At 34.5% G+C, this 18202-nt stretch overlaps 1 protein-coding gene across 1 annotated transcript in view; it reads left to right on the top strand.

Annotated features, from left to right (window-relative positions):
• CERKL (ceramide kinase like) overlaps positions 1 to 18202 on the top strand; it is a 106736-nt gene that overhangs the window by 25142 nt on the left and 63392 nt on the right. Inside the window, exon 2 of the mRNA XM_032479872.1 lies at positions 12114 to 12356. Within this exon, the coding sequence (XP_032335763.1) occupies positions 12114 to 12356 (243 nt within the window). The remainder of the gene's footprint in view (positions 1 to 12113; positions 12357 to 18202) is intronic.

Raw genomic sequence — 18202 nt, 5'->3', positions numbered from 1 at the left:
TTTAAGGACCTTTGGGCCTTCATCTCTGTTAAGTTAGGAACTTCTGACATGTGACTAAATTTCAACTGAATAGTACTGGACTGTAGGAGTTCAGAGGGACTGGAAAATAAAGGATGTTTCTTGGAGAGGCTAAATGTACTTTGACAGATGGTTAATGTTTGAAAAGACTAGAGTCAAGAAGGCCTTCCATTTGCTGGGAAATGAAGGAACAAAGGTTCAGAGGTTGAAATGCATACACTGATTTAGATATCATCTGGTTGATGGTAAATACAGGCAATTACAAACTTTTATTGGAAGCCTCGCCTGTGTTTGAAGCATCGAGCTAGGTGCTGGGATACAGAGATTACAGATGAGGACGACGAAGATACTATTGCAGTGAATTGCTGAGAAACCAGAAGAAGGAAGACCAGTAACCATACTTCTGAGGTTCATGGGGAATCTTCACAAAGGTCAGCTAGCAGGATATATATGAACTGTAGATCGTATATGAACTGATACACATAACTGAACTGATAATTCCAAAAAAGACTAGATTGAAAGATTAAGATGAATCAATTAAAGGTATATGTTCTGTTGGTGCCATTCTCAGGGACTCCCCATTTATAAATGTTTTCCCTGAGGAATAGAGATAGAGATGGACATATAAAATGACAGATGGAGGCAAATATATAAATAGATGGTAAAATCAAGGACTATATAGTGCTTTTGCTGAAGTGAAAATGACAAAACCTGATCAATTGCATGATAAAATCATGCTACAGAATATGAAATACAGAATATGAAGTTTTGAACTGTTTATTTCACTAGGTTTTAGATGTAATAGGGACTTGTTGCATAGACAGTCTAAAATTTCATGATAAAATCTTGGTTATTTGATACAAGTCATGAAAGATAAAATCCAGGAATCATGCCATCTTCAGGCTGCATTTTCTTAAGGTTAGGCCTGTCTTCACAACACTACAGATAAACCAGGGGTTCCTGAGCTTTTTGGTCTTGGGGACCCCTTTATAGTCTTCAGTTATTGAAAACCAGAAAGAGCTTTTGTTTATGTAAATTATACTTATTCATATTTATTGTATTGGACATTTAAAATATTTACCCTTTAAAAATAACAGTAATAAATCCATTGCACTTTAACATAAATAGTATTTGTACTAAAAGTAACTATTTTCCAAAGTGATAAAAATGTCACTTTCTTAAATATTTTACGTTTTGCAAGTCTCTTTTTAAAGGAAACGGCCTTCTTAAATAGAAGGCTTAACAAGAGACAGCTGAAACCTCAAGATGGCTTTTGCATTGTTTGTTGTGAATCTTATTTCGGTTAAAGTGATGAGGAAACTCCAGTTTCACACAGATGTGTATTTAGAAAAGGAAAAGCATTTTAACAATGTTTCCAGGTAATTGTGGGATATCCTTCTTTGATCCTGTGGTAAAACTTGGTAAGTGCTAATTTCTTAACTGTTAGTTACAATGAAGGATATGAAAACATATTGATTAACTTTTTGTAGTCCACTTATTGAAAATTTGTTGGTCTGTCTTGTATTTTGAATGAATCTTTCATTATGCATGATTTTATAACATCCTGCTTTGACTGTTTGGAAAATTTGGTCTCCTGAGTTATATAGAACTTCCAAATGTTGACACATTTTATTATATAATATTAAAAAATACACAAATTAACATCACTGTAAATCTCATCAGAAAATTCTGTAAGTATTGAGAAGCTGTCAAGCTCACTGTAGCAGATACAAGTTTTACAAAATTCTAATTTTTCTTTGAAAGCTGGAATTTTATCCTTGATAACATTCTCAGCTGTTTTTCTTGAATGACTGGCTCACTTTGCTCAATTCCAGGGAACACTGGCTAAATGCTCATGTCTGAATATCATAGTCTGTTAGTCCATCTTTCAAGCAAAAATGGTCTTCCACAAAAACCAGCCAGTCACAACACAAATGGTGTCAGTGCTTTTCCTGGAGGGAACCATCACTTTGATTTGTAGTGGAAATGCATTGTGTACATTCCTATTTCATCCCATAAAATATTAAAAAAATACACTAAAGGGTAGAGATTTTCTAAAAAATTGAAGTGTTATTGCTTTGTCAAGGACAGTTAAGTGAAACTATTTTTTTAAACTGTGAGTTTGAGGTGATGAAGAATGGAACAATTATTAGTGAAATTTGGTGTCACTGCCTTGATTCACGCCGACACCAGGGGTTTTAACCACTATTGCCTTTGCTCCATTTGTTCAAATGTCAGCATGGTGAAAAGAGACAACATCTTTAGCATTATTATAAAAATCATTTTTTCCTATATACCTTCTGAGACAACACATTGAGAACTGCTAAAGAAGGTGTTTTGGCTTAAATATCTAAATGAGTGAATTTGCCAATTTCTCCTCATTGTTTGATAAAACAACAGAATAAGTAGAGAGATACTTTTACTAATGGTAGAAATTCAGGGAAAAAACTGATTTCTTAAGAGTTTGCTAAGATATTTGAAACATGAATAAATTCTGTATTAAGAAAAAAACTTTAGAACAGAAGATAGTCTATGATCGGAAGTCAGCCTAAATTTTCAATTGCACTGTTATTTAAAATACTGATTTTATGTAGTGTTTATGATTAATTAAACATTAATTTAAAATTGTTGATATCACTTTGTGTCATAGGTCTTAAATATTGTTTTGAATAAAGGATTACATATTTATTATCTCTATTTCAAGTCATCAAGCCAAAGAGTAATATTTAATTTTTTTGACTGATTAGTTCATTTTGGACTTCATGCAAAAGTACCTTCAGTTGCTTAAGTTCTTAAGAAAAGTATCTAAGCTGTTTACATGTGCTAGAAATAACCAAGTGGGAAAAATTGCAGATAGAAATTGAACATTAATTTTTTATTTGGTGTGATAAAAATAAGACTTTTGGGTATTGAAGTGACAATTTATCTCTGCCTCTCTACATCTCTTTGTAAATGATAAGTTTAAAATTTCCTCTATAATTGTTTTACTAGATGAGAATTCTTTCTTGTCCTTCTTGATATGCATATGTATTTAGGAACTTCAACTTTTCTGCTAACAAATTTTAGGTCATAATTCTTAAGGATAGTAATGCATTGGGATGGTTTGTCAGTAAATTACTAGAGCAGCCCTATTTGTTTAAACCCTGGTTTAACCTGATTATTAACAATTAAATTGTGTTTTCTTCTTACAATTAAAGTGTATTCAAATTTATTGGTCCCTTGCTTCACAGATTTATCTCAGTATGTGGTGTATTCAAACAGAATTTTGTATTTTTAATGAGGGGATTAGATAAGTAATTCTGAAGAGCCAAAAAAAAAAATTGTTAGACATCACATTGCTTAACCATCTAATATACCGTAAGTGTGTGTCTACACTATGTTGTAGGAGCCATCTATCAGGCAGGCTTGTTTTTCAGACAGTATTTTAAAGGGTGGACATGTGCAGGAACTGTGAGCACAATTAGCGCCAAGCAGATAAATCCAGCTCTAATCCTGTTTACGGTCTGCATCAGACAGATGTGCCAAGATTGATTTAGACAAGCCCTGGGCTTACAGTAATATTTTTAAAAGTGCCATTCACTGTTCTATTTTTGTTAAACCTTTGCTAAATATTCTTAAGTGTTGTTGGTTTTACTCCCCTTGTTAACTGCTGTAACCTACTTTAAGCAGGTCCTGCTTTGCTCTCATGGTGATGGGGTAACCTGCCAGGAGAGGTTATCTTTATTCCCTGTAATTAAATTGACTTTTCCCCCCAAGAAAATACAACAATAGGAAGTGGGTGCTGAATTAAATAAATAGCATGATATCCAATAGATGTATGCTTAAATCCCGTGCTGGAACAGATGGTCCCCAGCATCTCTGTAAGTAATGTGAGAGGACAGTTAATGTTCTGAAACAACCAGCTATAACCAATATGATACTAATGAACCAATAGATTCCAAATAATAGACCACATGCCACAAAGAAAAATTATGTATCGTCTGTAAGGTTTTAATTCTTATAACCTGAGAAAAAGTATCTATAGATGATTTTCATCTTTTTATCTACTATGATCAGATGTTAATTTATGCATAAAGTTTTACTTCACATTTTTCACCAATAAAGGTATGTTTGAACATTAAATAAAATGAAAGTTATATTTAAAATACATGCCCCCAAAGTATGTTTTATTTTTTAACTCATCTTCTGCATACTGTTTGTTAGGTTGTGCATGGAAATGTGGCTTTTGCATATAATTTTGAAAACATGGGTTTATTCATGGCAGAAACTAGTTAAACTCTAACAGAGGTGGCTAGCTTGGGGATCAAAGTGGCTCTCTTGCAGATGAAAATTAAGCAGAGATGAAAAACCTAAATGTATTTTAGCATTTATAAATTTATAATAGTTTATAAAGCAAAAGCAGTATTCTTCTGATTCACAGAAAAGAGAGTCTGAATCATTCTTAAGGTACTACTTATAAAGGGGTGTTGATAAATGGTCAATTTTTATAGACTCCCCCAAATAATAGTCTGCTCTCTGAATGTGATTTATTTTCTTTTTGCCTCTTTAATCATGTTTCTCTTAAATATTTGTGTTCTGAGTGTCCTGAAGAGTGTTTTTTTGGTGTGGGAGTTGAGGAAGAAACAACGATCTCCTTAGATTTTCAGATAATCCTCTCAGATGATCTCCAGAAGCTTCAGCCTTCACTGGGAGTTAGCATGAGGGCTTTCCACCTAGAAACCTGAGGAACCTCTTTCGAGTATTGGAAACCAATGTCTTGCTGCCCCGCAGAGCCAGCTGGTCCCTGCTTGTATCTTAAGAACTTCAAAAACAAAACAAAGACATAGACAAGCACCATCAAATCTGTTGATGTATTAAACAATATTTAGACAGTTCCAAGCTATTAAATAAAAACATGTTAAATTCAAGTTCACAGAATTCTAACAAGTTTGATTCCTAAAGACCACATTCAGAATAAGAAAGCAGTGGTCTATAAAACTATCATAGAGACATCTTCACATACATTAGAAAGCAAGTGAATCCTGTGATGAGAGAACTGGGCAGATTTACTCATGTAATGTCAATGATCACCACTGCAGAAATGAATAAAAGACCAGAATTTCTATAAAGGAAATTGGCACCTGAGAGATTTATGTAGCTGCTAAGGAAAACAGAACTCAAGAACATTTGCATAGTGTTAGAAATTTGTAAAACAAACCAAAACTATCACAGATCAGTTATCTTTATTTTCATTTCCAATAAAAAACATGTTCTAAATCTGTAGTTCTTTCTCTTAGTTTCCTCTTGTCACACTGGCAAAGAGATCATTCATGGGAAAACCCCAAATTTGCATCTGTGGGCACATGTGGGAAAAGAGATTGGAGGCCTGGGCAGGGAAAGCAGGAAATAGCACTCATTTACAGGAATTTTCAGAATTTTCACTTCTGTCAGCTCTGGGTTGCTACAGTGTAACCTTCCATTTCCTTGAAGGTCACCTTGAAGTTTCGGATGAAATACAGTTGACCCGTGAACGACACAGATTTGAACTGTGTGGGTTCACATATTTTTTTCAATACTAAATAGTGGGTAGTTGGTTGCATCCTTGGATGTGGAACCATGAATACAGGGAACAGCAGAAATGGAGGGCCAACTTAAATTATATGCGGTTTTTTGACAGCACTGAGGATGCATCCCTAATCCCTGAGTTTAAGGATCTCAGTTAATCGGCACATTGGTTGTTTTGCTGTTTTCCTAGGGACTAGTTAGAGACGCAACAGTGGTTTGCCTACTGCTTTATGTTTGACTAGAATAAAAAACAGGTCCAGAAATTCAGATGAGAGTGTGTTTACTTGGAGAAGGTACTTCTGTGAATGTTAGTAAAACCAGCCAAAGTGCTTGGATTTGAATCTTGAATCTGACCCTACCAGATGTATGACCAAGGACAACTCACTGAAATTCTCTGGCCTGAATTCCTTCTCTTTTAGGAAGAAGCATCCATGTAGGGTCAGTGTGGGGATTAAATGAGATAATAAATATAAAGTGCTTAGGGCAATGTCTGGCATTTATAGCACGTGCTCATTAAATATTAGCTACCTTTACTTTTTAGGAAGTGGAATTTTTAAAGTTTAAATGAGTAATGTGATCAGGAACCATTTTAGGATGAGCAAAGGAAACAATCTTTTTCAATTAATTACAGAAATATTTCCATCATAGTAAAATTAGAAATGCATATACGCAAACTCACAGTCTCTCCTTCCAAGTTTTCATATGCATCTTCATACATATGTGCATGTGGAAATATGCTCCACATACATTATGTATTCAATAAATATGTACAAAACAGTAATGGAAATGTGGTGCACTGTTTTAGACACTTTTCTTGTCAGATTTCTACATTTTAATGGCTGAATGGCATTCTGGTATATGAATGTGCTTTATTTTCCAGAACCAATACTCTGTTATTACACATTTAGGTTTCCAAGTTGCACTCAAATAATGCTTGGGTAAGCATTCTTCTAGCTAAATTGTGCATATTATTTATTCCCTTAGGGTAGATTCCTGGAAGTAAATTGCTGGATCAAAAATATGCATATTTTAAAGTATTTTCCCTTCTCTACATTAAAAAAATATAAAATGTAATGCTGATTACAGGAAGGGAGGTTTATAAGAAACAATTAATTTTATTCTCCCTCGTATCTCTTTTTTAATAGGTAACACAAGTTTGTTGTGCATTTTCCACTTGAGGTTTTTTCTCCTTTTGATGAAAGTGAGATCAAATCCCTTAGATTACTTTTTAGCTTGTTTTTATTTAACTTATTCATACCTCTTAACATGAATGTCTTTCTAGATCAGAACACAGAGATCTAACTTGCTCATTTATGAGTTGCAAAAGATTATCATTAAAATATTCTCCTACTGCAGAACATGAATATTGCTTCAGATATTTTTGCTGTTATAAATACTGCTGCAATTAACATTTTGAAATCTTTTGATACATATTCCCAACTTGTTCGCCAGCAGTTACCATTTTTGCATTCCCGCCAGCGCTGGGATGGTTTCCTTTTCCTGCACCATCATTGAACGTTATTTTTGATCTTGTGCCAACCTAAAAGGCAAAAAATGGTATCTTGTTGTTTTAATTTGCATTTCTTTGATTACTAATTAGATTGAACTTTCTCATATGTTCATTGGTCAATTTGCATTTCTTCTTTTGTAAAATGCCTGCCTTGGGTCTTTTATGTACTTTTCCACTAAAGCGTTTCTTTTCTTGATTATTTAACTGTCATATGTTGCAGATATTTCTGCCCAGTTGGCCTTTGCTAGTGACATCTATTTATGGGTCTTTAGGACTTTATAGGCATTAAATAACTTTTAGGTTAAGAATCTCATTCTCTATATGTCTGCTTTACTGCCATGCTTATGGCTTTACTAATTTATGATTATATAAAGTTTTTTCTAATCTAGGAATATTGATGTATATTATGAAGTAGAGATCTAGTTTTTTCTTTCTAAAAGATGAACCAGTTCTAAATCACCTTTTACGGAACATTTCCCACTGAACTTGGATACCGCCATTATCACTTAAGTGACTTTTAAAATATGTACAAGTGTTTCTCTGGACCATTCATTTAGCTATCTCTAGATGTTTTAATTATTATAGTTTTACAAAATATTATTTTATCTGACTGGGTATGTACTCCCACTCATTACTGTACATTTAAAACATTTTCTTCATTAGTAGTTTTACTCCCAGAAAATTTGCAAATTATTTAATTAGGTTCCTTGCCCCTTACATCAAAGAAAATACCATTGAGATTTTGATTGGGACTGCATTATAAGTAGTTATTAATAATGAGAATACTGGCATAAAAATATGTAATCTTGGAACTTGATACACCTTCATGTATTCACTTCTTTGTCTCTCAGTTCATTTTGAATGGCCTTTTCCACCCAAACAAGTCCAGCATCATTCTGCTGAATTTGTTCCTCGATAATAATTTGCATGAGATCTTTGTCCCCATTATGCCTTTTCCCTAGGTATTGATACATTTGTAACCAGCTTTATTACTGGGTATTCTTACTAGTTCTGATGATTTTAAGTTGATTCTTTTGGATTCTGTAAATACATTATGATGCTATATCTATAGACAGTTACAGTGTCAGCTCCCCTTCTTACCCCTTCCAGCACCAGCTGTTTTTAAATTTCGTTTTCATGATGGATAACAGTGGCCAGAATGTCCAGTATAATTGGGAATAGTTAAAGTGATAATAGGTATTCTTGCCCTGTTTTCAGAAATTCTTCCAATTTTCGCTAAGTTGGATCTTTCCTACTTGTTTAGTGTCTTCAAAATTGCAATTTACAAGTGGTTCTAAGTAGGAATAACCATTCAATTGTTTACTGCCAAAGTAAAGCACACAAGGTAAAGAATGCACACTATAATACAAGACTTTGAGTGAAAAGAGTATATTTCATCCCTTTCAATTTTTTCCCCCCCAGTCATCCCCCCCTCCCTGCTTTGGAGCTCTTACTTGTTGTATGTTTGGCTACATAAATAATTAAATGATATGAGATATGAGGTCACAATGAATATTATAAATTATAAGATAACTTCCTAGAAGAAGTTATTTGTGACATATATCCTACATATATAATAACTACTTTTAAGAATATTTGAAGGACTCCTACTAATTAGTGAGAACTAGACAAGCAGTCAAATAGAAATAGGGAAACACATGGGTAGGGGAAACTTTTAAGAAATACCAATGAAAAATAAAAGATGTTCAACTTTTGCTGGACTAATTGATTTGGGGGAAGGTACTCACAGATATAATCAAGAATATACATTCCTTTGTGGCAGGTAAGTGACACGACTTAACTGTACACATTCAGCCGTATGAAGCAGACACCCAGCAGCACCCCGATAAGGAACTGCACCTTCTTTACAGTTTACGCGGCACCATTTACCATACAGGCGTTACCTACCACGGGGTGAGCCTGTTTCATTTCATTCTTGAAGGTGGAGGAAGGATGTAAGATCTCCCTGGCCCCTCTCAATTGTTTAGAGACTCTGGCCATATGCCTGCTTACTCAGAAGGTGCAAATAACGTGTAATAAGCTCACCAGGTACAGGTATCTTACCAATGACTTATTGTGAAAGAGCTTGGTTTCCCTTGTATATAATACCTACTGTCCAGCTTTTAGTTTCTAATACACTCTTCCCTAAAATGAACCAGGGCACTCCTGGAGGAATCCAGATGAGCTCGAAACACTATGCTGTGATTAGAAAGAAAGGTTATTTGGAAAGACATCTGCAGGTTGTAACAAAGGAGGCAGATTGGAAGGAACTCTCACCATTCAGTCTCTCTGTCAATTTGGAGTATTCAAATGGGAACAAGAATTTTAGTTAATTGAAAAGTTGAGTCATAAAAGATCATAACTGCATTCTCTGGTCAAAGGGAGCAAATAATCTAAAATATGCTTAAGCCGCATTTTCAAAGTGTGGTCTAGGACCCATTCAGGGAGTTAGTGAGGTCCAAGCTGTTTTTGTAATATTACTAAGAACTTATTTGCTATTTTCACTTTCATTCTCTCCCTGGGGTCCAGTGGAACTTTCCGGAGGCTGAGCCTTGATGGCTGATGAAGTGTGTGCTTTAAAAAAGTGTTTAAAAAAGTCTCAGTTTTAATGTCTAATATAGTAAATATCAATAGATATAACCTACATAAGCAAAAGTTATTTTAAAAAGCTTTAAAGCTTTAAGAATGTACATGAGTTCTGAGACCAAAGAGTTTGAGAGCCATTGGACTGGAGAAAAGTCCATCTTACCAACACAGGTTAATCCATTAGTACTTACAGAGACAAGGTGGGTTGACGCATTCTGTTCATGAAGGCATGTGGGACATTTTGGCTTATGATGATACAGTATTTTCACTCTGTTGATTAGTTTAAGTGATGATTGTGGGAACAGTGATGATTGTTTTGTTTTCTAGAACATGTAGATGTTTCCCTTTGAATTGATATTTTGGGGTTATTGATTCCTAGGTCAGTGGGTGACAACAGAAGTAGACACTACACAGATCTGAAGCCTGAGCTTTCTGAGTAAATGACAGGCATGGCAAATTGCCTTTGGGTTCATCCCTATCCCACCACTATAAACTATAAACACTGAAGAGAAGAAACTCTTTCTTCTTCAGTGGTGCATGTGCTTTGTGAGCTATGGGGCTGTCCTTTGAAAAATGTTTGGGAGAGGCCTAAAACCTCCATGAGAATGTTAAAAAGGAACTTCTTAAAGCACCTGAAAGTTTTTGCACCAATCTGAGAATAGCATTGTACCTGCTTAAGGGTAAAGGAAGCTGAGGGATAAATTAGGAGTTTGGGATTAACAGATAGACACTACTATATATAAAACAGATAAACAACAAGGACCAACTGTAAAGCACCAGGAACTATATTCAGTTTCTGTAATAAGCTATAATGGAAAAGAATCTGAAAATATATGTATATAGATATGTATGTACATGTATAACTGAACTGCTTTGCTGTACACCTGAAACTAACATTGTAAATCAACTACACTTCAGTACAAAATAAAATTTTAAAAAAAGAGTTAAGGGAGCTGAGAGAGGGCCTCTGCTTTCCGGGTCTGTTTTAACACTCATATCATTTCTGCCTCTGTTGATTTCTTTCTCTCCACTCATGGGTCATATTTTTCTGCCTTTTTAACGTGTGTAGTGATTTTTGATTGAATGAGAGAGACCCGGAATTTTACCATGTAGAGTTGCTGAATACTTCTGTATTCTTGTAAATATTCTTAAGGTCTGTTCTAGGATGTTGTTAAGCTCCTTGGAAACAGTTGAATTCTTTTGAGGTTTGCTTTTAAGCTTTGTTAGGTGGAATCAGAGCAGCCTTTGGTCTGCTCACTAATGAGACAATACTGTTCTAAGTACTCTCCCCAGTGCCCCATGAATTTCATTATTTTTCCACCTTGGCTGGTAGAAACACCTGTGTGATCACTGAGCATTGTTTTCTCTAACCCTTTGGGTAGTTCTTTCCCTGGCCTCACGCATACACTGATACAAACTCAACTGAAGATCCAGGGGCAAATCTATGGAGTCCTCTCTCTGTGCAGCTCCCTTTTCTATAGAATTTGCCCAGTGAACTATAGCTATCTTGGCTTTCCTGGACCCCTCAATCCTCCTCAACTCAGGGAGATAACCAGGCTCCACCGGGGTTCCCCTACCTGCTCTGTGGCCTGGGGACCCTCTCCAGGCAGTCAGCTGGTAGTCAGTCATACGGCTTCTATGACAGGGATCACTGTCCTGTGCTATCTGATGTCCCATGTCTGAAGACTGATGTTTCATCTCTCTGATGTCCCCATTTAGATGTTTCAGGTGAAAACCAGTCCTTGTTATTCCATGATGGCCAGAGTGGAAGTTTTGAAAGTACTTTTTTAAAAGTATAAAGCACTTCTACTTTGAGAGTCAGTTGAGATGGTCCTTTATCATAACAACAAATATTTTCTGACCTGTGGTTAGATAGAACCAGTAAAATATCATGCCATTATAAAATAAAAGTCTGACTATGGTAGGATTCAGGTGTATCTTTCTTTTTAGATTGGCAGGAATTCAAATTGTTTTCTATTAAGAGTAATCATACTCTATTTCCTTTTTGCACACATGTTACTTTACCTTGAACATACATTTTCTTTCCATTACTTGTTGCCTTCAACAGCTTGCCATAAACTCACTTCTGTTAGTGAATTCTATTCTATCACTTTACTCTGTCCCTATAATTACCAGGGAGCCTCTTGCGTGATACTGATTTATTATTACTGAAATATTGCTCTGTTCATGTTCTTGGAATTCTTCATACACTGAATATTCTCAGATTCTAAATGTCTGAGGGTTTGTGTGTCAGGGACTCTTCCATTTTTCTATTTTTTCATTTTTGGGAAAATAGACCTAATTTTTCTTTTTTCCCATCTCATACAGGGCTTGATCTAAAGCATAATCAGTTAAAAATACAAATGATAAATATTTTCTGGGTTTTTACTATTTATTATTCATTCATATAAGGTATAGACATAATGGTTTTTTATTGGAAATTTTAACTTTTCAGGTGATTCCAAGGATGGTTTTCTACATAAAGAAGAATGTCTTGAATTAAAGGACATATTCTCTGTCAAGCTGAAACGGCGTTATTCAGTTCAACAGCAGAGAAGTGGCACTTTATTAGGAATCACACTCTTCATATGTTTGAAAAAGGAACAAAATAAATTAAAGGATTCAACGCTCGATCTCATTAATTTAAGTGAAGACCACTGTGATGTATGGTTTAGACAATTCAAGAAAATTTTGGCAGGTAAGTACTCCTTATGGAAATTTTTAATGAGTCTGGTTTCCTTGATGTAGGTTATTAATTTGAATATGATATTGTATTTTTCAATATGGTAACCCTTGATTATATTGAAGTCATTTGCTTCCATTCGTAGATTGTTTTTATCATAAAAGGGTGTTGAATTTTGTCATGTGTTTTTTTTCCTACATCAATTGAAATAATCATATGATTTCCTCCCCTCTTCATTCTTTTAATTTGGTGTATTACATTGATTAATTTTCACATGTTGAACTATTCTTCCATTCCAGGGATAAATCCCACTTGGTCATGGTATATAGTTCTTTTAACATTTTATTAAATCTGGTTTGCTAGTGTTTTGTTGAGGATTTTAACATCAATGTTCATTAAGAGATATTTGTATGTAGTTTTCTTTCTCCACGTAGTGTCTTTGTCTGGCTTTGGTTATCAAGATAATGCTGGCCTCAGAATGGCTTAGAAAGTAACTGTTGAATGACCACTTCCGTAAAGAATCTTTGATAATCTGGATTGAAACAGTTCTTAAATAATTTCGTTCACTTGAGAGTGTTTTTGGAGGCATATTTATTTTTCTGTTAATGTTTCTTTTTAGCTTATCTTAGAATTTATTTTTCTTCCAGCTTCACATTGATGGCAAGTGCATATATGTACTGGGCAGCTTGAAAATAACAGTTTTTTGAAAATAATACTTAAGTTGTCTTTTTCAGAATTTTTTTCTCATAGATTTGTAGATCTTGCCTTTTTTTTTTTTTTTTTTTCTTTTTGGCCATTTCTTCCTGTTTGCCATATTGATCAGGGTAGAAACAGCTGGTGTAGCTGATGCACAGCTTGGAGTAAGATGACTCAGGAAAGATGGGTGCCAAGCAAAGAGCAGGCATGTGGTGATGTTAGAAATTTTCAGGCCAGGAATCATTGACCAAGAAGATTGAGGACCCAAGTTGGTCAAGGGCAGCCAGCTGATATGGTTATATGCACAGAAGATGAGCTTAAGTGACCTATTAAAACTAGGAGACCCTGTTACTAAATGGTGCCATTCTTCCCCATTATCCCCTTGGGGACCTTCAAGGAGACTTTATTCTTTCAAGAAAGCAGGAAACTATAGCAGACAGTTTGGTTCATATTTCCGGAAGCATAAGAGAATATATATATTTAACTAAAAGCATTCCACTTTAACAGTGGGTCTTTTTCCAGTGTTCTCATTTTTTTAAATTCATGTGAGAAGAGATAAAAGAAGTTAAAATAAAAAATGAAAAACTAATTGAATTGAATTTCCTTACGTGGACAGATGTTCATGGGACTTGCATGGTCTATAAAATAAGAATGAGTCATTTTATTAGGAGAGGCAAAGCTCTTCACTGAAGGTCTGAGGAAATCTCCCGCGGGGCTTATGAAGGGCTAGCTGGGTGATGTGAGGGACAACTTGTGCACTATATCTCACCCATAAAACCAACAGCAAGTCAGCAGGAGGCATCACAACAAAGCTTAATTTAGTAAAAGCAATTTTATAGGAGTAGAGGGACTTATCCAAACACACACAGACATGCACACACACATACCACAAAAATATTGTCCAAATATTTTTTAGTTTAATGAATGATGTTTGGTTTGATCCAAGATTAAATCTAGACAAATTACAGAGATGAATAAATTACATATTTTTTAGGCTATCATCCCCTGGGAATGTTACTTTTTGTATCTTTGTTTTTGGTAACAGTTAGAGGTAGTAAAATATGTGAGGTCATATTCTCCAGCATGGCCCTGGAGGACAGAGCCATTTTGCTGATGAAAAGCAAATAGATTGGCTTTTGAAATCAACCAGCGCAAACAAACAGGGTGGAAATCATCTAATGAAAATGAAGGAACCTAAACAAGATGGTCTGAATGAATGACTGCTTCATTTCTGCCCCCAAGTGGACTTGGACTCAACAGGTCCTATAGGAGGAGCCAACTCCTTGTCCCCTCCTGCCCCACAGAGACAGTTCTGGGTCAGTTTCATCAGACACAAATGCGTGCTCTTTGTAAGACACCAAAGCTCTCTACCAAATGCTATATTATGCTGACACTTCCTTTTTAAGGTTGCAGTCTTAGAACATTCTTTTTGATATTTCTTCTACTTTCAAATTCGTGTAATCTAGGTGTTCATTAAAGTGCTTGTCATCTGAGGGTCAAACATAATTGGCTTAAGGCTCTTTCTGTAAGTGGAGACGGCCTGTGTCTTCCCCAGTCTTTCTGGGGTGAGGGTGAGTGCTTCTTCTTCTTTGGTTCTGATTTCTACAGAGTTGGATGCATTTGTGGATTATCCTTCTGCCTCACATCCATTGTGCCTATTCTGTACTATATGTACTGCATTAGGTTTGGCAGATAGTGATTGCTGGTTTCCAAAGTTTTTTTAAAAAGTCCCTAACCAAGGAATTTGTGTTTGAAACAGATCTGATTTAATTAATTTCAGGAGTGATAGATAGCAGTTTATATCACAAAAATAGAAATAACTTACATTTCAATTTTAGACATCACTATTTTAAGTCCAAAGATCTTGCTTTTAACTGGTTCTGTGGCAAAACAGTGGATTTTTAAAAAATTTTTTTCATTGATTAAATTTGAATGTTGTCTTTAATCAGCAAATGGATTTTTTTCCTGCCAGCCTCTTACACCTTTTTTCTCCTTTATTCTTCTATTAAGACAAACATGAAGAAGATATTAAAAGCCTCAACTTGTTGGTCTTTTAGTCGAATTAGTCTAATAATTATAATTTTAGAATATTTGGATATTAAGTATCATTTTCAAATGTGCACACTTACATTTTAAATTGGAGCAATGAGTAAGATGTGATGAATTTTTGAGAAAAGAACAATTTGGCAGCACTGGAAGGAAGAAGATGCCAACTCTCAAAACTTAGTTTTAAGACATTGGCAAAGAGTGACCAGATTTAAAAGGGTTTATAAATGTAAAAAAGGAGTCCTAGAACTGTTTTTTTTTTTTTAATTTAAAAATAAGTCCTTTTACATTCCAATTTTTAATAACACAGTTGAACATAGTATCTTTTTTATTCTTAGTAATAGTAAAGTCAGCATAGCTTGATTGACTAGTGGGCAATATAAGTTAATTCATGTAACACATGTTTTGGATCAGGCACTGTGTTAAATGCTGGAAATACAAAATCGAATGCAATGTAATCCTGTATAGAACCCTCTTGCCCTGAGAGACAGACAAGAAAACTTATATTACAAGTGTGGTCACGGCCACAATGAAGAAATGAACAAATTAATAGGCATCAAAATCGTTGATCATGATTCAGAGATTTAAATCTTTAAAAATGTAATTGATTAAGGCTGAAATGTAGTCACTGATAATCCTAATAGGTAGTCATTGTGGTGACAGTCATTTAACAGTCTTTCCTGCTTTTTTTTTTTATACCTGTGATACAAACATAAACATGCATGACCTTTAAATATAGCATGGGTGTACGCTGGATACATTAATTTTTATTCAATTAAAGTATGATCTAGTTTCTGCATATTTGAGTTTCCTAGAAATGGTCAATTGCAAGCTTCTCTGGACCCTGAACCAACCTTTTATCTAGATGCTACAATCTCCACTTTAAAGCATATTCATAGGCTTTCTGACAGGTATGCCATTTGGAGAACAAAACAAAGTACCCTAAAGTGACTTAGGGCCACTTGAAACTGAAAGATTTTTGTGAGTTGAAATGGTTGGTCTTCAGTGGAGGACTTAGGAGAAGGGTGTGAAAGTGAAGATTTAAAAAAAAATCCGAAGCCTTATGCCCACGTAACTTGAAGAATGATGTCATAAAGAGAGTGAAATCAGGGCACTGGTTGATTTGAAGGAAAGATGTTCTGCTGTAGACACATTTGGCATATCTTACAACATCCTGTTGGAGATGTTCAGGAGGTTGGCATTTTAAGAGGCGTACGTGAAGAGGTGAAGAAGAGCTGATGTGATGGGAAAGACGAACGATTACAAGGAAGTAGTATAGAGTTAAAAAAAAAAAAAAGGCAGAGGGCTAAATAGAAAATCTTAATACTCATAGATTAAGATAGGCAGAGAAGACAAAATCCAGAACTACAAAATAGAAGGAATGATTAAAAAAAAAACAAAAAAAAAAACCTTTCTATCATAGGACCATTGAATTTTGTTGTTATATTTAGATTTTGCTCATTTATTTGTTATATTTAATAGTAACCCAGAGACAGTTGACAAAGGCATTTTTAGACCAATTGGGTTGAGTTACTTCTGATATTGTATTTTTCTACTTCATTTCTAAATGCTAATTTTATGAAGTAGGCAAATACAAGTGAACCACAGTTATTTAATGTTTTGTCCTTATAAAGTTGCCTGTTCTTAGCTTAGTGAAGTGAAACAGCCTTACTCAGTTTTCAGCTGAAAAATAAAAAAATAAAATAAAAAATTTACTTAAATATTTGGCTTTTATTCCAAAGAAGGGTACTTTTTCTTAGTTCCCCAAAGATGTCATATCTGTTTTTCCTGTGATGATAATGTTGGTTTTCATAGGATCCTTTCCTTAACAGTAAAAACTAGGGCTTATAAACCCAATGTTTAATATTTATGTTGTCTTTTATAAGAAAATCATGGTGAAATACATTTTGGGGTTTAAAAAAATCCAAGCTATATCATCGATCATATTATCATGAACCAGGTAGAATTTTTCTTAGCTGGAGAACAGAATGATGTGACATTTTGCTTGGATATGCTGCCAAATGATGTACTTATAAGGAAAAATAAACTAGAAATCAACATTAACATGGTTATCTTAGCAAGAGCATTTGTTATATGTCAAAAGTATGATAGCTTCAGACATTTCATTGTGCACTATTTCAATTGGCAACACTTGTCTCCTTGGGGACAAATTATTTTCTGCAAGGACATTATGTTTGAAGTATGGGTAGTTTTTCTTTTGAATCACAGAAAAAAAAGATTTAAGGTTTTGTTTTATGAGCAGTTGAGCGGGACAAAAATTATGCATGTCACATTTGAATATATTTTTACTATCTATATATTGAAATAATGTAGAAACTGATTAAATATCACCTCATTTACATATAAGTATCGAAGTCCAATCCCATGTGAAGTACTCTGTCCAACAAAGATTATGTGATGTGTGCCTTCTATAGTGGTTTTAAACTGGCCTTGTCGGTTGTCACCACCCCATCCCCAGGAGTTGACTCACTGGATGGACTCCATACCTGTCATTCACTCTTGAGGGAGTGTAGCCCCTAATTCATACATTTTATATTTAGTAGTACTGAGTAAAGCTTTGTTTGAAGAAAGCTTCCAGTATACACTCAGTATGGCAACCAAAAATTTTGAGTGTCCATATAATTTTATTCTTTTCCATAGAAGTTATTTATTAAATATTTAAATGTATTTTACTTTTGTAAAACTTCATAAAATATTGACTATAAGTCAATTTGCAAATAAGAAAAATATTTTATCAAATCAGATATTGAAATTGAGTCAAAAAATAAATTTAATTCAAAAATTTGGTTTTCTTTCCTCGAACTTTCTTTTGCTTTCTAAGCTGGGTAGTCAGAGGAAAACCATGAAATTAAACAAGTTTTTATTAAATTCTTAATGGCTATAATAGTGCTGCTTAGCTTTTCAAAGGATATTAACATTAAACTTTTTAAAGCCAAACCTCCAGTTTAATGAAATTTGTAGCTGAAAATATAAATGTATGGAAGCATCATTACTATGCAAAATTAATAAAAAGTAGGGAAAAAACACTATTTATCTTGAACCCAGAGAGTGCCAGTTTGACATTTTGAGCCACTTGCATTCCAGCAATTAACAGTGTG

The sequence above is a fragment of the Camelus ferus genome, chromosome 5 (genome assembly GCF_009834535.1).
Source record: "Camelus ferus isolate YT-003-E chromosome 5, BCGSAC_Cfer_1.0, whole genome shotgun sequence".
Lineage (NCBI taxonomy): Eukaryota > Metazoa > Chordata > Mammalia > Artiodactyla > Camelidae > Camelus > Camelus ferus.
Note: the sequence above shows the minus strand (reverse complement) of the source record. Positions and strands in the feature narration are given on the sequence as shown.